At 38.2% G+C, this 21189-nt stretch overlaps 1 protein-coding gene and 1 pseudogene across 17 annotated transcripts in view; one reads left to right on the forward strand and one right to left on the reverse strand.

The window, feature by feature from the left end:
• NCOR1 (nuclear receptor corepressor 1) overlaps positions 1-21189 on the forward strand; it is a 161482-nt gene that overhangs the window by 41229 nt on the left and 99064 nt on the right. For all 17 annotated transcript variants that reach the window (XM_047833002.1, XM_047833003.1, XM_047833001.1 and 14 more), the window contains exons 4-6: positions 2965-3157; positions 8334-8516; positions 17731-17844. In XM_047833002.1, coding sequence (XP_047688958.1) covers positions 2965-3157; positions 8334-8516; positions 17731-17844 — 490 coding nt within the window. The remainder of the gene's footprint in view (positions 1-2964; positions 3158-8333; positions 8517-17730; positions 17845-21189) is intronic.
• On the reverse strand, positions 11285-12163 carry LOC125151389 (nucleophosmin-like; annotated as a pseudogene).

Genomic DNA, 21189 nt, shown 5'->3' on the forward strand with positions numbered 1-21189 from the left:
TTGTGGCAGAATAATAGTCCACATAGTGGACTGTATTACCACTATACAGCGCCATATATAAATGTGGATGTAGATACCACATTTTGTTCATCCGTTTATCTGTCAATGGACATGGGTTGTTTCCACTTTTTGACAGTTGTGAGTAATGCCGCTTGAACGTTGGTGTACAAGTATCTTTTTGAGTCCGTTTTCAATACCTTGGTATCCGAGTCCCTGTTTTCAGTACTTTGGGATATATACCTTATATACCTAGGTGGAATTGCTGTGTCATATGTCATATGTCTATATTTAGCTTTTCGAAGAACTGCAAAAGTTTCCCACAGTGGCTGTACAGTTTTACATTCCCACGCAGTAGTGTGCAAGGTTCTAATTTTTCTGCATCTTTGTAAACACTTGTTCCTTTTTTTCCTTTTTTTTCCAAACAAATCTAGCCAAACAGTACCTCAGTTTGGTTTTGATTTGTGTTCCCATAATAACGAATGATGTTGAGCATCTTTTCATGTGTGTGTTGGTCATTTATATGTCTTTGGAGAAATGTCTGCTCACATCATTTGCCTCTTCTTTTCTTTCTTTCTTTCTTTCTTTCTTTCTTTCTTTCTTTCTTTCTTCTCTTCTTCTTCTTCTTCTTCTTCTTCTTCTTCTTCAAGTTCTCTTTTTATTGTTCAGTTGTGGGAAGGCCATTAATATTCTGGATATTAAAAGCTTATCAAATACATGGTTTGCAGGTAATTTCTCCCATTCTGTGGGTTTTATTTTTAGTCTCTTGATAGTTTTGATGAAGCCTAGTTTACCAGGTTTTTTTTTTTTTTCTTCTTTCTTTTGTTGCCTGGGCTTTTGGTGTGATATCCAAGAATTCATTGCAAAATCCAACATCGGGATTTTTTCCTAGGAGTTTTAGAGTTTTAGGTCTTATCTTTTAAATCTGTAATCTGTTTTGAGTTGATTTTTGTAGGTGGTCTATGACAGGGGTCCAGCCTCTTTCTTTTGCATGTGGGGATCCAGATTCCCCTGCACCATTTGTTGAAGAGATTGTTTCTTCCTCTTTGAATGGTCTTGGCACACTTGTTAAAAGTCACCGACCACCGATGTGAGTTAATTTCTGGGCTTTCAGTTCTCTTCCCTTGGTCTGTATGTCTACCCTTAGGGCAGTATCACTCTTGATTACTCTTGATTACTGTAGGCTCATAGTAAGTTTTGAAATTGTGAAGCGTGAGTTCTTCTAACTTTGTATTTCTCTTCCAAAATTGCTTTGGCTCTTTGGGGGGGTCCCTTGAGATTCCATATGAATTTTATGGTGGGTTTTTCTGTTTCTCCAAAACACGCCACTGGCATTTGGATAGAAATTACGTTGAATCCATAGATAGCTTTGTGTAGTATTGTCGTCTTAACCATATTAAGTCTTTCGGTACATGAGCATGGGCTGTCTTATCTGACTATTTAGATTTTCCTTAGTTTCTTCCGCAATGTTTTGTGGTTTTCACTGTGTAAGTCTTGGGCCTCCTTGGTCAAATTTATCCCTAGCTTTTATTCTTTTGGATGCCACTATAAATGGAATTATTTTCTTAATTTCATTTTCAGACTGTTCATTGCTGATATATAGAAATACAACTGATTTTTGCGTGTTGAATTTGTATCCTGTAGCTTTGCATTATTCATTTATTAACTCTTATTAACTTTTCTTGGTAGATTCTGTAGGTTTTTCTACCTATGGGATCATGTCATCTGAACAGAAATACTTTGTTTCTTCCTTTCAGATTTGGAGTCCTTTTATTTCTTTTTCTCGCCTAATGCTCTGATGAGAACCCCCAGTCCCATATTGAATACAAGCGACAAAAGCAGCCGTCCTCATTTTGTTCCTAAGTCTTTCTGCTCCAGTAGTTTTTTGTGACGTCATTGCAAATTTCACGAAAGGAATAGGATTTATGTCGTGAGTGAGCATTCAGATTTTTGGAATGTAATGATTTTATAGACCTCAGGGTTTATTTCATCATCTCTTCTAAAAAGGAAAGCCAGTGATGATCCTTTTCATCGAGAAATATTGTGTGAGATGTTCGTTTAAAGCTTGGCCCACAAAGTAAAGTGTTGCTTCTGTAAATACTTTTATAGGAAAGGGAAAGTGAAATTAATGAACACCCACACGTGGTACTCTGTACAGTACCCCACTGAAAGGAATCAAAGGCAGATTCCTGACTTCCAAGACACTTATGTACTTGCAGAAACTAGACAGAATACGTATTTCGGAATTTCAAAGCAATGTTACATTTCCACTCAAGACACTTGTCTTAATAATACCTCACAACTCAAGTCATTTATGTTTCCATGTACAACTGCTGGGAGATTTGTTTCCTGCTTGTTTTATTATTGGTTCATAATGGTGGTCGCTTTTCCGGTTTGGATCATACTAAATTCAGTTATTATGCCATAGGTTTAAAAATTGTATTTTAGGGGTATTCTTCAGCAACTTAAAATTTTCTGCAAATGGAAATCTTTTGTTATGTTTTTCACTTCTTTACCACCAGCCTTCTCACCTCCCCTGAAGAAACTTTTCTATTAGAATTAGAAGCTTAGGGGCGCCTGGGTGACTCAGTTGGTTAAGCGTCCAACTTCAGCTCAGGTCATGATCTCACGATTCGTGAGTTCGAGCTCCGCGTGGGGCCCTATGCTGACAGCTCATTGCTTGGAGCCTGCTTTGGATTCTGTGTCTCCCTCTGTCTGCTCCTTCCTTGCTCATGCTCTTTCTCTCAAAAGTAAATAAACAGTAAAAATAACTTAATGAAAAAAAGAATTGGAAGTTTAATAGCACTTTATATCTATTCTTCTGGGGTGCAGGAAGGGGGGGGCAGGGATTCACTTTAAAAGTAAGCATAATTTTCACGTTTATTTTAAAGTCCAGCCAGGGGTGTTAGCAGGAAGTTGTACATCATTTAAGAAATTTCAAATGTTTCTTTTCTTTTTATGTAATAGGCCTCAAGAAAGGAGAACTGGATATGAACAGTTTCACCCAGGGCCATCCCCAGTGGATCATGATTCACTGGAATCCAAGCGGCCACGTCTGGAACAGGTTTCTGATTCCCATTTCCAGCGTGTCAGTGCTGCGGTCTTACCTTTAGTGCACACGCTGCCAGAAGGGTTGAGGTCTTCTGCAGACGCTAAGAAGGTAAATATTTGTTCTCTTACCCTGTGGAGTTGTCGGTCTGTGATGTTTATTTAGCCATATTCGGGCACAGTGCCTAAAAGAAAGTCCGATTGTGCCAGTCTCTAAAGGTTAGTGCTATGGGAAAGTAAAAATTTTGTTAAACAAAACTGAAAACCACAGACCGACTGCTCCGGCCTTTTAAAGTCAGTACTTTTGCCTTTTTGGTAAATGAAAACAATCTGGGGACTGCTGTAAAGAAAAATTGCTATTGAATAACTCTCAAGCATTTTTGTACTGGCTTGCTGGGCTATAAAATGTGGTCAGTGGTTCTTAAGACAACCACAGTTTTGTTAAACTTAAATTAAATTTGAGAGAATCCCCTTAAATTCAGTTGCAGTTTATTGACTTGCTATATAAGAGAAAAGACATTTTAGGTGAGGTTTGTCTGTGCTTATAGTTTTTATAAAGAAAAATAAATTGTTCTTACAATTTATGTAAAAAGTAGTTTCTTTAGAAAACTTGCCAATACAGAGGAAAATTACGTATGGTTCTATATGTTGGAGAGAAATACGTACTTTTAATATATAGCTATATTTTGTGACATTTTTCAACAAAGTATACTGTGAATTTATGAGAAGGTTCTATTAAGATCAAATCTCTTTTCCTCTTTGTGTTATTGTTTCTTGCCTTTTGTGAAATGCATGTACGTGCATTACGCCCTTTTCTTGTTGTTGAGTTTATTTTTTTTAACTGTGTATTTTGCGTACCATTAAATCTGCAGATTGGGAAGTACCTGGCACCTAGTAGGTACTGAATAAATATTTGTTTTAGGAAGAATAAACTAATTTTTTGATACTCTTTTAACAGTGTAGTGTTAACCTTTTTGCTATCCCCGACCCCCTTCCCATTTTGTTGGCAAATATCTCTTCCCTAATGTTTATTTACCTTTGTGGCTAATGGCCCTTTCCACCCTGATATCAGATAAATAAGTACCCACACTTTTTCTTTGAGTTTTTATGCAGGGAAAAGTGATTTAAGAGATAGTGAACGTGTATGCAATTTGTTTTCAAATAGTTCTGCTAAAGGGAAAAAAAAAGGTAGGTGTGTGGATATGTTTAGAGAGAAAGCAAAAATAGTAAAATGTTAACTAGTGAGCATGAAGGATAAATGCATATCCATTGTATTGTTCTTTCAACTTTCATGTACATTTGAAAATTTACAAAATGATAGGATAGGTGGGGAAAGCTCTAGAAATAAGCTCAACTTCTGGGATTTTTGAGGCCTACCTCCTTGTGTGAAATACATGTGTTACAGTCTGTGGGTTCATAAGAAATGTTTTGCAGCATGAACAACAAAAGAAAAAATACAAAGAATAAAAGTCTTCTTTTAAGAAGAATTTATTCAAGGATGAATAAATGACTACAAATGTTATTTATAGCTGTAGAATTTTTTAGCAGAAAGGGATCTTCAAGTCTCATTCATTAAAATGTGACATGTTAGATCACTGTACAACCTATTTCCATTTTATACTAGAGAAAACAGATGTTAGGCAAAATTAAGCAACCTAGGTGGTGCCTCCTGAGTTGGAGTGAAAACCCCTGACCCCTGACCCCTGACCCCTGGTCCTGCTTTTTCCCCCCTAAGCTGTAAACCATGACTTTTTTTTTTTTTTTTAGAAGTAGGGATTTTTGAAAGAATTAGTTTGGGTTTTTTTTTTAATGTTGCCAAGCTCAGGTGTATCTTTTATAGAAGAATTAGACAAGCTTGAAGGAGAAAGTTACTTTACAGCCTCACCAGTTAGAAATTGTTGTTAACTTTGTGATAGTTGGGTGGGTATTTTAATATGCTCACTTTGTACATTGTTTATAACTTTATTTTCCCTTAAGTGCTTCATGAGCTTCTTTTCGGGTCAGTAAGTTTGCAACTGTATTTTTAGTGGTTACTTAGTATTTCATATATGGATATAAAGTAATGTGTCACACATGTAGGTTATCTGTTGGTTCATTAGAGCAATGACATGGTTTTTAGGCTGATTTTTTTGGTGTTCATTCTTATTTATTTCCTTAAGGTAAATTCCTGTTAGTATAATCAATTTCTGATCAGAGTTGGCATGTTTTTCAGCCTTTTGTATTTCCAGATTGTCCCGCCAAAGAGTAGGACTGATTCTTACTCTTGACAGCAGAATGTAGGGTGCCCAATTATTGTGCTAATGCCACAGATTTGCTGCTATTTAAAAGACCATTGTTAATCGGATAAAATTTTAACTTGTATTTATTTGCTTCTTACTAAAACTTACATTTTTCATTTGTTTATTGGTTATTCATTTTTCCTATTTTGTACATTGTTTTCCCTACCTGTTCATTTTTCTGTTGGTCAAGTTTTTGATTTTATACCGAGTTGTAGAGTTGACATTTTGGAAATGCTTTTTCTCATTTGCTTTTAAATTTGTTACTGCTATCTTGATAATCAACAGAAGACTGTTTATTTTAATCCATCAGTCTTTGTTTCTTCTTCTTCTTTTTTTTTTTTTATTAATATCTTTTGCTGTTGGCTTTTCTGAGCCCAAGATTGCGTGAATACCTTGTTTTGTTCGCTTGAGGCTCATTTTGATTTGCTAATAAAGCTCATGTAAATGTTAGCTGTCATTTGGCTTTTATTGTGATATAAGATAAAAGGTAGGAATCTAACTTTCTTTCCTCAAAATTGCTGTCATTATGTTCCAACACAAGATTAGAAACTCCATGAAGGCGAGTATCATGTCTGTTTCATTCACCCCTCTGCCTAGTGCCTGCACATAGTAGGCACTTAAGGAATTGTTTTGTTGTTAAGTGTTTAACTAGAAGGCAAGTCTGTGGAAAATATTGCTTTGTACTAGTAGTTCTTAGCGCGTGCATCAGATCACCTGAGGAGCGTTTGCAAAATCTGCAGTTGAAATACCTGTTTTGCTATTTTACATGTTCCGTAACACACATGAACTCATTTGCATATGGCAGGAGAATGTGTTATATAACGAGGTCTTGGTGGTTCATAAATGATTTTTCTCTGCACGTTAATGTTTCAAAAGCTCTCAGGATCAAGCTGTCCCATAATTAAAAGAAGTAGCCTTCATGATGTCTGAAGACCTTGAGAAGATTCGAAAATTATTTCATTCAAGAACTGCTCTGCTTTTCACTGTTAAGCTAACTAGTGGAGATTCAAGTGTCGAAAAGAAAATGTGAAGATACTATCTCCTGTGTTTTTTTCTGTATTTTTTTGTTTTTTAAAGGTTGATAGAGATGGTTATACCCTCAATTGTATTCTTATTATTTATTTATTTTTTAGTGTTTATTTATTTATTTTGAGAGAGAGAGAGAGAGAGAGAGAGAGAGAGAGAGAGAGACAGACAGACAGACAGTGAGCAGGGGAGGGACAGAGAGAGAGGGAGAGAGAATCCCAGGCAGGCTCCATGCTAACAGCGTAGAGCCTGATGAGGGGCTCGAACTCACAAACAATGAGATCATGACCTGAGCCAAAATCAAGAGTCGGATGCTTAACCGACGGAGCCACCCAGACGCCCCTCTATTTTTTTTTTTATTTTGATGAAACATACTGTTTTCTGTTAGAAGTAAAAGACTTCAGGGATTTACATCTTAACAGCAGAAGCATGAACTACAGAGTTTGAATCGAGCAAAGATCGTAGGCTGATGGCAAATGATATTGGAGCTTCAATATATTATTACCTCTGTTAGAATTGTTACTGTTTTTGTTAATGCTCTGCATACAAAGTTGTACAGGTTTTAATAGCCACAATCCTATTTTCCCCAGAAGTTTTTTTTTTTTTTTTTTTAAGTTTATTTACTTTGAGAGTGAGCGAGCGATAGCAGGGGAGGGGCAGATAGAGTGGAGGACAGAGGATCTGAAACAGGTTGTTTGCTGGCAGCACCAAGCCTGATGCGGGACTCGAACTCACAACCATGATGAGATCATGAGCTAACTTGAAGTTGGACACTTAACCAACTGAGCCCCGGGTCTTATATTTAGCATATACTATTACAGAATATGAGGTTTTTCAGAAATACACATATTTTAGCCACAATCTCTGTTCCAAGTTGTTTTGGAGCAACTATCCAAGTATAGTTGTGTGCATTCTTTGTTAGAACTACTGATTTCTCACAGTTACTTAGTCATTATATTTAATACTCTTAGGGCTGTATTGTCCTATGAACCATGCTCATTCTAGGGTTCTTAAAGCCTGCAGAAAACTAGTGACTTAATCCAAAATTTATCTTTGGGGCACTTGGGTGGCTCAGTTGGTTAAGCCAACACTTCATCTCAGCTCAGATCTTGATCTCAGGGTAGTGAGTTCAAGCCCCTCGTTGGGCTCCATGCTGGGCACAGAGTCTACTTAAAAAACAAAAATTCATCTGCTTTACAGTATTGCTTATATCTTCACCTTAGACTGGAGATTAATAGCCTGTGTGTGTGTGTGTGTGTGTGTGTGTGTGTGTGTGTGTGTGTGTGTGTTGACAAGGTGGTTGGTTTTGGGTGGAGGGCTTTCATTCTGATTGGAGATGGAATGGAATGACATATTTGGCTTAATCGAGGTTATGTGCGCTGTAGCATGGGCAGATTTACCTGCCCTTTATAAAGGCAGGCCTAGGTGATAGCAACAAGAAAAGTGCTAGGTCATTTCTCTGACTTCTGTACCTGATTATTCGCCCTTGGAAAGTCTGAGAAGTTTTTGTTAGGAACTCTTGGCCGTATCACAGCTGTTAAGCTGGGTGGACACACAGCTTTTGCATGGAGTTTATGACTTTTCCAGCCTACAAGTTCAGACCTTTTGAAGAACCATCATAAGAAAATGGTTAAGAAACGGTATCTTCCTTTTTCATGATTGCATTACTGTTTCCCCAGATATTCTCTACGGTCTCAGTATTGTGACATTCAAGGCTATTCAGCCTTTTAGCCACCTCATTCTAAATAGCTTTTAGGATATTCAGAATAGTGAATGATATGTGTAGACCGTGATGTATAAACGTCAGTGGAGTGGAGTGTGTGTGTGTGCATGTATGAAAATTGCTCCTGTAGGTCACCAGCTAGAGAAATCGCATTTATGATTCTGCTGTGTCTTAAAATAGACTTGTTCAGCTAAGAGAATCTTGATGGTAATATTGGCTATTAGTGAGGAATAAATTGTTCTTGACTTTCTTCTCTAAAGGATCCAGCATTTGGAGGCAAACATGAAGCTCCATCCTCTCCAATCTCTGGGCAACCTTGTGGAGATGATCAGAATGCTTCACCTTCAAAACTTTCAAAGGAAGAGTTAATACAGAGTATGGATCGTGTAGACAGAGAAATTGCAAAAGTAGAACAGCAGATCCTCAAACTGAAGAAGAAACAAGTAAGTGTTTGATTTTACTGATATTTTATCGATATTCTAAGAACATACGTTTGTCTTTCTAAAGAAGATAATGCTGACTTTTCCATAGCTTTCAACTTTATATGAGTGGAATCAAGCCTGTATACTCTTTGACTTGCCTTTTTTTTTCTTTTTCTTTTTCTTTTCTTTTTTTTTTTTTTTTTTTTGCTTTTACGTTTCCTGAGTTGCATCCATTCGTGTTCCCTGCTGTATTGTCTGACCGTGTGATTCCAGATAGCAAAACTTGTTTGTCCATTCTATTTTGGATCTTATTGGATGGGTTGTTCCTAGATTGTTGCTACTTCAGTGCCGTGGTGCTGTGTTTTTGGTTCACGTGTGAATAGATTTTCGTGGGCCCGTGCCCAGGAATGGCATTGCTTGACTCGAGAGTATGCGCTTCTCTGAGTGTGTATTAGATGATTCCGAACGTGCGAAAATGGCAGTGCCGTTGGCAACATGTACAGGTTCCAGTCTGTGCAAATGCTTGTCCTCACCTGATGAGTTTTTTGCAGTTGGATGTGAAATAGTTCTCCCTGAGGTTTTAATTTGAATGTCCTTGTTTAGGTATGAGAGCTGATTTTCATTTGTTCATGGGTTATTGGTGTTCCTTATGCGGATTGTTATTTTGTCATTTTTTTTTCTTTTTTTTATTAAAAAAAAACACTTTTTTTTTTAACGCTTATTTACTTTTGAGACAGAGACAGAGCGTGAATGGGGGAGGGGCAGAGAGAGAGGGAGACAGAATCCGAAGCAGGCTCCAGGCTCCGAGCTGTCAGCACAGAGCCTGACGCAGGGCTCGAACTCACGGACCGTGAGATCATGACCTGAGCCGAAGTCGGACGCTCAACCGACTGAGCCACCCAGGCGCCCCTTTGTCATTTTCTTAATTGTAGTATTTCCTAAAGTGTCTTGTCAGTTAATGCCTATGGCAGCTATGTCCTCATTTGTGGGTTGTCATTTTGATTTTTGGGGAAGGGAGGATGGAGGTTTTTGTATGTTTGTTTGTTTTTTGTTTTTTGGTTTTTTTTGATACTGAAATTAAAAAAATTCACATAGCAGAATATTCATCCTTTGAAAGTATACAGTCTGTTGGCTTTTAATGTATTCATAAAGTTGTGCAGCTATCACCACTGTAGAATTCCAGAGCATTCTTATCGCTTCAAGAAGAAACCACGTATCTGTTAGCAGTTACCCTCTATTTCCCCCTCTCGCTGACCCCTGGCAACCACTAATCTGTTGTCTATATGGATTTTTATCTGGACATTTTGGGCAAATAGAATCCTATAACATGTGTGACATTTTTTGTCTTGCTGCTTTCATTTAGCATGTTTTCAAGATTCATCCATGTTCTGTGTTGTATCAATACTTCATTCCTTTTTATGGCTGACTAAAAACTCCATTTCGTGGAGATACAATGTATTGTTGATTCATTCATCAGGTGGTGGACATTTGGGTTGTGTTCACATTTTGGCTGTTTTTGGCTATTATGAGTGCTGCTGCTATGACATTCATGTACACGTTTTTGTGTCGACATATATTTTTCTGTTCTCTTGGATATATACCCAGGAGGGAAATTGCTGGGTCCTTTGGTAAATCTGTGTTTAAATTTTTGAGGAATTGTGAGAATGTTTTCCGAAGTGGCTGCACCATTTTACATCCCCACCAGCAGTCTTTGAGGGATGGTTACACTTGCTCTACTTCCTTGGTAACACTTTTTTTTTTTTTTTTAAACATTTATTCATTTTTGAGAGTGAGAGAGACAGAGCATGAGGGAGGGAGGGGCAGAAAGAGAGGGAGACTCAGAATCCGAAGCAGGCTCCAGGCCCTGAGCTGTCAGCACAGAGCCCGACGTGGGGCTTGAACTCACGGACCGCAAAATCATGACCTGAGCTGAAAGTCGGATCCCCAACCGACGGAGCCACCCAGGCACCCCTACACTTTTATTTATTTATTTATTTATTTATTTATTATTACGTTTATTTCTGAGACAGAGAGAGACAGAGCATGAATGGGGGAGGGGCAGAGAGAGAGGGAGACCGTGAGATCATGACCTGAGCCGAAGTTGGACGCTCAACTGACGGAGTCACCCAGGCGCGCCTACACTTTTTTTTAAATAGCCATCCTAGTAAATGTGAAGTGGTATCTCCTTATGGTTTTGATTTTAATTTCCTCCTTAATGATTAATGGCAAATGCCCTTTCATGTGCTTGTTGGCCTTTTTGTGTATTTTCTTTAGAGAAACATCCAGATTCTTTCCCCATTTTTCAGTTGGGTTGCCTTTTTATGGTTGAGTTATAACAGTTCCTTACTCTGGATACGCAGATATGTGATTTGCAGATTATTTTCTCCCATTCCGTGAATTGTCTTTTCACTTTGCTGTTAGTGTCCTTTGGTGTAAAAAAGGTATTTCCCCCCCCCCCCCCCCTTACTTGACTCATTTAAGTATTTATTGAGCAGCTAGGGAGATACGAAAGGTGATTAAAACATGGTCAAAGAGCGGAGTCAAATGCACAAGTCCCAGAAAGCAAAGTATAAGGTTCATTGGATCACAGCAGTCAGATGAAAGTGCTTTGGGAAATCAGGAGGGAGATTGCTTCCAGCCTGGAAGGGGGGTGTGGGTGGGTGGCAAACTGGGAACAGGGATTGAAATTAAAATAGAAAACTTTCGTCTAGATTGTTGATTCTCAGTAGAGACTATATTTGTCTCTCTTTTTCCTCTCCCCATCTTTGGGCTTAATTTACCAAGACCATTCAGCAAGCTTTTTCTAGACTTGCTTGCATTTTTGCTTTAATGTCTTCTACAGAAATAGATCCTTTTGCTGTTTTAAGACTTTTTTCCTTCTCCTTTTTTTTTTTTTTTTTTTTTTTAAAGGATTCATGACCTTTTGATCTTGGTGTTAATGATTTTAAGTCTTTTCCATCCCGGTTTGATAGTTTGGGGCCTTTTAGGCTGGAGTATTGAGTATAGATTTCTTCACTGGAGCTTTTTCCTCAGCCTCCTCATCCTCATCAGCCAGTTTCACTTTTTCTTCTGTGGAAACTTGGCTGTGACGTACAGGGGCAGATCGCTTTCCAGATATGCTTAGGAGTTTCACACTTTCATCCTCCACAGCTCCGAGGTGCTGTCCACATGTGCAGGCCGTGAACTACATTTAGATCACAGGTGGTGGTATTTCAAAGCCCCCAAGGGAAAAACCATTGGCTGTACAGATGTTTCCAAGTTGCAGTGTTACTTCAGTTGAACCGCCTTCATAATTCATTGCCGCTGCTTCAACAGTGTGCAATTAATCTTTTGCATCGGCCCCCAAACTGACCATTCTTAAAGGTAGTTGGTGCTCATTCTCATCATAATCCATTTTAAAGTGATAATCTTTGGCCTCTGTTGGCCTCACAACTGAAAAGATATTTCTGGGGCCTCACGGGGTTCATGTCTCTGTCCACTGAACCTTCTGTGGGGTGGGAATCTTGTGTGGGAGAGGGGGCAGCCAGAGGTAAATGACTCCTGTTCCAGAGAACAGCCGTGTAGGACTGAATCACACCGGGCCAAAAGGTTTTAATTGTGAGGAAGCCCGGTTTATTTTTTCTTTCATTACTTGAGCTTTTGTTGTCCTGTCCAGGAAACTGATGCATAATCCAAGGTCCCACGAGGATTTATTCCTATACTTTCTTCTGTAAATTTTATTGTTTTAACTCTGATATTTAGGTCTTTGAGCCTAATTGTGTTTTTGGTGAACAGAATTTGTTTATATTTTATATGAGACTACCCTGGGATCATTAAAATAGTTGACTAGTTGTCTTTTTCAAATCTTCATAGTTTTGCTTTTTACATTATTCTTAATCCACCGAAAATTGACTTTTTTATGTCTGTCTCAAGGTAGGGGGTCACATCTATTCTGTTATCTATGGATAATTGCAAAGTTCGTCCTTTCCCAACTGCCCTGCCATTTTACCTCTATTATAATTCAAGTTTACATCTATATATGTGTTGATTTCTGGGTTTTGAAAATTCTTATTTATTGCCCTCTTCGTGGTATTCATGCAGAAATACAATATATATTCTCCTAACTACTAGAGCTTTATAATAACTCTTTTTTTCCAGTGAGGTAAGCCCTACTTCTAACGGCATGTTTTAGCTATTTTAAATTTTTTACAATCTCATGTAACTTTTAGAATCACACTTTTTGGTTCTCCAGAACATCTTTTTGGAATTTTCATTGGAATCATACGGAATACAGAGATCAATTTGGGAAGGATGAAATCTTTATGACATTGAGTCTTCCAATCCATGAACATGGTGTATCCATTTATTTAGGATGTCTTTCATGTTTTGTTACTTTCTGTCCATAAACAATCTATATGCCTTGCATTTAATTAAACTCTAGGCACTTTATATTTTTGATGCTCTTATTAATAATATATTTTTTAAATTACATTTTTTGGTTGCCTTTGACATTTTTATACAGACCAGAAGTCTTCCTAAATTATCCTTTTATTGCTGATTTCTTATTTGTAGATTCTTCATATCAATAGTTAACAGCAGTAGCAACACAGTTTTGTTTCTCCTTTCCAGTCCTTAAACCTTTTTCTTAATAAAAAAAATTTTTTTTAAGTTTATTTTTGCGAGAGAGAGCAAGAGAGAGCCTGTGTGTGTGTGTGTGTGTGTGTGTGTGTGTGTGTGCGCGCGCGTGCGTGCGCGCGCGCGCGCAAGCAGAGGAGGGGCAGAGGGAGGGGGACAGAGGATCCAAAGTGGGCTGTGCACTGACAGTAGAGAGCCTGATGGCGGGGCTTGAGCTCACAATCTGTGCCATCATGACCTGAACTGAGGTTGGATGCTTAACCAACTGAGCCACCCAGGTGCCCCTTTTCCTTACTTTTCTATTGCTTTATTGCTCTGGTTAGGACTACAATACAGAGTCAAAAGTGGTATTCTTGTTCTTTTCTACTTTTAGAAGAATACCTTTACTTTTTGCCACTGATTTTGATGTCAGTTTTTTTAGACATCTTTCATCAGGTTGGGAAATAACTGTTGGATTCTAGTGTGCTAAGAGTTAAACAAAAATAATTTTTTTTAATGTTTATTTTTGAGAGAGAGAGCACGAGCAGGGGAGGGGCAGAGAGAGAGGGAGACGCAGAACCTGAAGCAGGCTCCAGGCTCTGAGTTGTCAGCACAGAGCCTGACGTGGGGCTCGAACTCATGAACTGTGAGATTATGACCTGAGCTGAAGTCGGACCCTTAACTGACTGAGGCACCCAGGCGCCCTAGTGTGCTAAGAGTTTTAAATGATGAGGGAATGTTGAATTTTATCAGATACTTTTTTTCCCTTTAAGTTTGTTTATTTCGAGACAGAGACAGCACGAGCAGGGGAGAGGCAGGAAGAGAGGGAGAGAGAGAATCCCAAAGCAGACTGCGCTGTCAGCACAGAGCCCGACACGGGGCCTGAATCCACGAACCATGAGATTGTGACCTGAGCCAAAGTCGGACACTTAACTGACTGAGCCACCTGGGCACCCCGAAAGTTTATTTATTCCTAGAGAGGCAGAGAGAATGCCAGTGGGGAGGGGCAGAGAGAGAGGAAGAATCTAAGTAGGCTCTGCACTGTCAGCACAGAGCCCGTGTGGGGCTTGAACTCATGAAACCGTGAGATCATGACCTGAGCTGAAAGCAAGAGCTGGACACTTAACCAGCTGAGCCATTCAGGTGCCCCCCGGTTCTCAGTTTTTATCCGGTGTAGTTTTAGTCTCTTATTTTAGGCTTATAGAAGTTTATAGTTGTTGTTTTCCTGGTCAGTGAAACCTTTTATTGTAAGGCAATGACATTCTATCTCTTGTAATGCTTTTTACCATAAAATTTGTTCTGCCTGGTTTTGACATAATTAGATCAGCATTCTTTTGGTTGATATTAGTTTGTCTTGTTTCTTCCCCTTACTTTCTGTGCTTTAAGGTATAGCTCTTATATATGTATATAGCTGGGTTTTGTTTTCCATCTACTCTGACAACCTGTCTTTCCACAGGATAATTTACTTCTTTTAACCTGATTATGATGATTGGTAATATCTCAATTGTTTTTATTATATACTGTTGTCCTGTCTTTTTTATGGTTTCTTGTTTGTTTTTTTCTAATCCTTATCTTGGATTGATTATTTGTCTTACTACATTTTCTTCTACCCCTCTAGTTTGTATTTCATACACTATTTTATATTGTTTATAATGGCTCCCCTCAAACTTACCAGCCTATTTAACTTGAAGCCTAAAATTAAATTAGTATCTTAATCATACTCGAGAAGCAAGGGGACATAGAACTTCTCCAGTCCTTTCTCTTTTCTCCCAGCTTTTATGATACTTTTGCCATTTTTTTCTAGTTCTTCCTTGTTTTATTTCAAGCACCAAAGACATTATTTTATACAGTCAGTGTTATTTAGGTTTATCCACTTGTCTGTCATCTTATTTGCTCATCATTCCCTCTTGCAAGACAGATCTTCCTTGTGGGGTTGTGTGTTTCTGCTTGAAGAACATCCTGCAGAATTTCCTTTAGTGAGGATCTATTAGTTGGCAGATTTAGTATTTAGATGTGGAGACCTAAATGTCTTTTATTTATGCCATTTATTGAAAGGTGTTTTTATTTGGTATTTAGTTCTTTTGTACCAGCACACTGTCTTCTGGCTTCCACTGTTAAGACATTGGCCCTTGGTCTAATTTTTATTCTTTGTGGATAGTGTGCATCTTTTCTCCGGCTGCCTTTAATATCTTTGTGTGCTGTTGTTTTTATTATGATGTATTAGGAGTGGGTTTTTGCTTGTATTTTATTTATTTATTTATGTTTTGAGAGGGGGGGCGGGTGAGAGAGTGGGCAAGACAGAGAATCTTAAGCAGGCTCCACACCTGTGTGGAGCTGTAACACAGGGCTAAATCTCATGACCAACTGTGAGATCATGACTTGAGCCGAAATCAAGAGCCAGATGCTTAACCTACTGTCCAGCTTAAGATTCATTGGGCTTCTTGAATGTGTTAGTTTTTAATCCGTTCTGGAAAATTCTAAGCCATGATCTTTTTTTTTTTTTTTTTTTTTTTTTTTTTTTTTTTTTTAAACAAAATCCTTTCCTGTGGTTTCTTTGTTCTCTTCTCAAATTCCTGTTAGATACAACATCTTATCACTCTTGTGTTCTATGTCTTTTTATTGTTTTTTTCTTTCCCAGTTGGTTGCTTCTTTGGGCTTCACTGTGGGCAGTTTCTTCACTTCTGTTTTTCAGTTTGCATTTCTCTTTTCAGTTATATCTAATCTGTCAAATATATCTTTAGTTTCACTAATTTTTGTTGTTGTTGTTGGAATTTCTTTTAGGCTAATTTTTAAATCTCATGTAAAAAAGATTACCTTGCTTTAAAACAATGTTAAACAGTCTTCTTTATTGAGTCCTGTTAAATTTATAATAATGTGTCTGACAGTTCTTTTAAGTCTTAGTGGGTCTGATTCTGCTGGGTTGGTCTTATCTGGTCTTTTCTTTAGTTTGTTCACTTGTAAAATTGCAATAATACAGTTAACAACACCAGCTACTTTATGTGATGGTTGTATGAGTTGTGATCATGAATATATTGTTGAATTTAATGTGGCATATAGTAAATGCTCAATGATGTGTAACCCATTATCATAATTAAAAAATATATTGCATGACCATTATGAGGTGTATAGGAACTACAGATTTTATTGAGAAATGTAGAGTAAAGAAACATAACATAGATGCATAGAAACACAGTGTTAATAATGTTAATTAATAATGTTAATACCATTAACACACAAAATTGTATATGTTTTATACAATTCAACAAAAATTCAACTAAATATGTTAAATTTGCAAAATTATTATAAACCTCTTGTATGAAAGAACAAAGTAAGTGAGGAAAAGTTTATATTTTTTGTTTCGTTTGTTTTTAGTCTTCCTGTTACAATGGTTTTGTCCTGGGGCTACTTCAGTACTCAGAACAAAATGGGATTTCTGGAAGTTGGTTTTTTCCTTTCTCCACACCTACTTAACAGGGACCCTCAAAGAAGGCTTCTGAGCAAAGCCAAGAAAGAATGGTTGAGGAACTTAACCCCATAAACATGATCTCACAACTCCAGATATCTGTCTTTTACTTATAAAGATAGCAGCCTGCAAAAGTACTTTGAATTCCAAGGTGGAAGTGGTCCTTGAAGCTTGTCTCTTGGAGGAATTTTATCCTTAGGTTGGGTGTGATCTGACCTAATTGACTAGGAGTCTTGATCTGTCTTCGTAGCACAGTTAAAATTTTCCTCTAGGTTTTAGTAGACATAACATCTTCACCCAATGTCTTTTCTGTCGTCTTAGCCAGTAAACTTATATTCACAAGACTAATCCTAGAGCATTTACTAGGTGTCAGGCCCTGGCTTAAGTGCTGAAAAATAAAAAGCAGTGAACCAAGCAAAGTCTCTGCTTGCTTCAGTAATAATTGTAGGTAATATTTATTGACTATTTATAGTTGTGATGTGCTTGATATATATTGAGTTATTTAATTTTCTCCAAAGTCTACCTGATAGATAGGGTTAATGTTTCTACTTTACATATGAGTGGCTTATATATTTGTTCAGGATTGAAGAAGTTGAGACCTAGAAAGGACCCTAGGATCACAGTGCTCGTAAGAGTCGACCCGAAGACTCAAACTCAGGCAGAATAATGCAGATAGCTTTCTGTTTTGTAACTGTACCCAAACTTGTAGTTTTGCCAGGGCCTCTCGGCTGCAAAATACAAAGGCTGAGCATGGTCCTGTTCTGAGTTGAGGATTAATCTGTAAGTGCTGTGCGGCCCTACTCTTCCTGTCAGATGTTAGCGCACACTGTGGATCTGTAACACATAAAAGTGTTTTTTCCTGTGCTACAAAAGGTCATTGTGATGGAGGTATCTGGGGTAGCTTCATATGTTTAGTTTCTCTTGGGTTTTTTTGCTTTAAATTTATCAGAATTCAAATATACAAGGATTTCTCTAATGATTATGTTACTTAGTTCTTAGTCAAAATAAGTCTGATTGGATTTGTTAGAACCCTTGGGTCCATTAGACCCTAGTAGATTAAGAGGTTACCCTATAGATTCAGCAAAACATTGCTCAGTAGCATGTGTTATCTCTGGCGATTAATTACTGGTAGGGGTGACGTACATCAGATGCCTGATTCTTTCTTTCTGGGTCTCTTAGCAACAGCTCGAAGAAGAAGCAGCTAAACCTCCTGAGCCTGAGAAGCCTGTGTCCCCTCCTCCCGTGGAGCAGAAACACCGAAGTATTGTCCAAATTATTTATGATGAGAATCGGGTAAGCTCCTGCCATTTCTTACGACACACAGGCCTTTAAAAGCACTTGACTGTGCCTTGTAAAATTCTCATTGTGTTCTGTGGTAATGTTAATTGTCTTAAAACCTGATTTCTGTCATAATTTTTAATGTTCTTAAACTTTGACTAAAGCTTGATGTTTTTTCCTTATAGACCAAAAAAAAGTTGATTGCTGTGTCTTAAATTAATCTTTCACTTATATACTATATTGCATAAATGTTAATGAGAATATAATTTTATCAACTAAGTCTCTCTCCTATCATATAAAATTGGCAAGCAAGTTTGTAGCACGTAATGCGAAACAAGGCATTATTCTGTAGTTTTTCACTTTATAAGGGACATTTGATGCCAAATACTGATACCATCCTATTAGAGATGGGTCATTGGATATGGAAATAATGTGCATTATCAGCTTTAGAATTGATAGCTGGGCTGTAGTTTGAATCTTAATAAAGTGTGAGGCCAGTGGCTTTTAGGTAGACTTTGCTATTTTAAAACAATTTTTTCTTTCATATTCATAATTAAAAGTATTCATTGATTTAGGGAAGCCAGGCCTCAATTCTGTGAGTAACTTTGTAATGTCAAAGTTAGTTTGGGGCTGGAATCCAGCCCAGAAAGCTAGCAGTTAAATGGAAATTGATTTCACCGTAATATAAAGCAAACTTTCCAACAGAGCTGATTAACACTGGGCTTCCAGAAGTTCCCAGTCTAAAAAAGAATATGGTTTAAGTACTGCTGCAGAGAGTCAGCTTGTGAGCTGAAGATGATCGATCATAAGGTAGAAGTTGAGATTGTTGTTTCAGTTGATTTACTTTGTAGTGAGTGGAGTCATCAGGATCAGTACATTTTACACAGGCAGCCTACGACTTTATAATAGCCTAGGTCCTAAAGGAAATTGGCCTTCAGAAGGGCAACTGTGAATTGTTACATACACACTTATGAGAATAATCTTAGACTGAGATATACATGTATGTGTGTGTATTAGATAGGTACCTGAAAGTCATCAAATACATAAAACTTAGGATAATGGTAAGTGTCACAGGCAGGTAAAAACATGGCAATTTATATTATTTTCTTGGCTGAGTGCAAAATTAGTCCAATTTATTGAATGGACAGAGCAATCTCATTGAAGATCTATTTGAATATCTATTCAGAAAGGATGAATGGCAGTAAATGAAGTGAGTGACGAGAGCGGCCTTGTCTTTTGCCGAAAGGGGCAGTGACTCTGGTCAGGCAGAGATGTGGCCCAAGGTTGACAGGTGCTCCCTTGTTTAAGGAAAGCTGAGAAGATGGAGTTTTATGTGGAATCCCCTGCTTTTTAAAAAATACTCTGCGGAAGAATAAAACACTTTTGTGGACTGATGGGCTTCATGGCCAGTTTATGACCTCAGAGATAAAGTAAATAGGGATTGGAGCTAACAGTGGAAGAGAATCTTGGAAAATAAAATGTTGACTTCTTAGTGTGAGTCAGTTTTCAAAGAAGTTGAATTCAGTGATTTCTTTTTTTAATTAAAAAAATTTTTTTTAATGTTTATTTATTTTTGACAGAGAGACAGAGCATGAGTGGGGGAGGGGCAGAGAGAGAGAGGGAGACACAATCCGAAGCAGGCGCTGGGCTCTGAGTGGCACAGAGCCTGACGCGAGGCTCGAACTCCCAGACCGCGAGATCATGACCTGAGCCGAAGTTGGACGCTCGACCAACTGAGCCACCCAGGCGCCCCCAGTGATATTTTTTAATTGATTGAATTTCTTAATTAGCCTTGTCATTATTAGTGAATTCTCTGGTTGCCTGACTAGGATGTGAGGACCGAATACTATTGAGCAAGATCTGATGGAGAGTTTACCTTGTGTTCAATTTTTATATATATATATGCTTTCATTACTTTGTGCAGTAAGTGTTTCTTGGTGCCCAGCGACAAAGCTGAAAACTTGCAGACCTCTTCTTTCCCCTGTAGCACGTGTGTATTCAGATTCGTTGTGCATTGTCTGAAGAATAGAAGAACGACCAAACTTCTTGAGATCTTGGTATTAGACTCGTGGTGAAGGTTCTTTTTCACTCATAGTAACTGTGGAAATCCTCTTTTTACAAATCTCTTCTTTCTGATTGCCCTGCTAGTAGTCTGCAGCCGTGGTGGATTCGGAACAGAGGTTCCTGGAGGGGAAGCCACGAGAGCGCGACTGGGCTCGGAGCCCAGGCTTTCTCACTGCTGCCTCGCCATGCTGCCTTGTGTAAGGCCTTTGCGGCTTTTTTAGCTTTCTTTAATGAATGACCTTATCTGTTTTGACACCGGAGGAAAGGAGAAATGGGTGAAGGCAAGGAGACATTTCTCTCTTGTTCCTTTTGTGGCAGCAGTCTACACTGGGAATTAAGCCTAATGTGGCTTAAGAGATGGGGGCCATTATCTTGTATTAGGCCTCTTTGGTTTCTTTAGAAAGTTAGTGGGAGGGGGGCACCTGGGTGGGTCAGTCGGTTAAGGGTCCAACTTCAGCTCAGGTCATGATCTCATGGTTCGTGGCTTCGAGCCCTGCATTGGGCTCTGTGCTGACAGCTCAAAGCCTGGAGCCTGCTTCAGATTCTGTGTCTCCTTCTTTCTCTCTGCCCCTCCCTTACTTGCACTCTGTTTTTCTCTCAAAGTTAAATATTTAAAAAAAAAAAAAAAAAAAAGTTACTGGGAGGAAGAAAACTACCCAAAAGTGACTGTTTAATTTGAAAATTGGTTTCCTGAGAGAAAAATTGTCTTGCATCATATTTAAACTTTAGACTGAGATTTATTTAGTCTCTAAACAGACTCTTCTCCTGGGCTGTTTTTAACAGTTCAATTTGCTGTTACCCTCCCCAGTTGTAGGATCCAAAAATATTTATAAATGCTCTAATTTCAGAATTACAATACATACAGAGAAGGGTATGCATGGAGTATAGTTCTCAGAAACAGCTCGGTTATATTTTGTTTGCATGACTTGCAAGTTAAAGTGACAACAGATGAAAGAAAGAGATCGAAAGTAGAAAGTATACTCCGTGCCAGCAACTTCTAGTCACCTAGGCCTGTGTCCTGGGAAGTCTCTGTTTCCCTCTCTCGGCCACGCTGTAGGTTTGGTTAACTAACGAGGAGCATCATCCCCTCCTCCTAAATCGTGGTCTCCCTCCTCCTTTGGCAATAGCTTATTTGAGCCCTCATCACTCACATAAATGGTGACTTTTCCTTCCTTCAGTCTTTTTTCTTTCTAACCAGTCCTTCATATTTGAGTCCTCTTACATGATTCTCGAAATAAAACCTTTTGATTATTTCCCACCCTCTGCAGAATAGTCCAGACTTTTTATTAGTGTCAA

Source organism: Prionailurus viverrinus, chromosome E1, assembly GCF_022837055.1.
Source record: "Prionailurus viverrinus isolate Anna chromosome E1, UM_Priviv_1.0, whole genome shotgun sequence".
Classification (NCBI taxonomy): domain Eukaryota; kingdom Metazoa; phylum Chordata; class Mammalia; order Carnivora; family Felidae; genus Prionailurus; species Prionailurus viverrinus.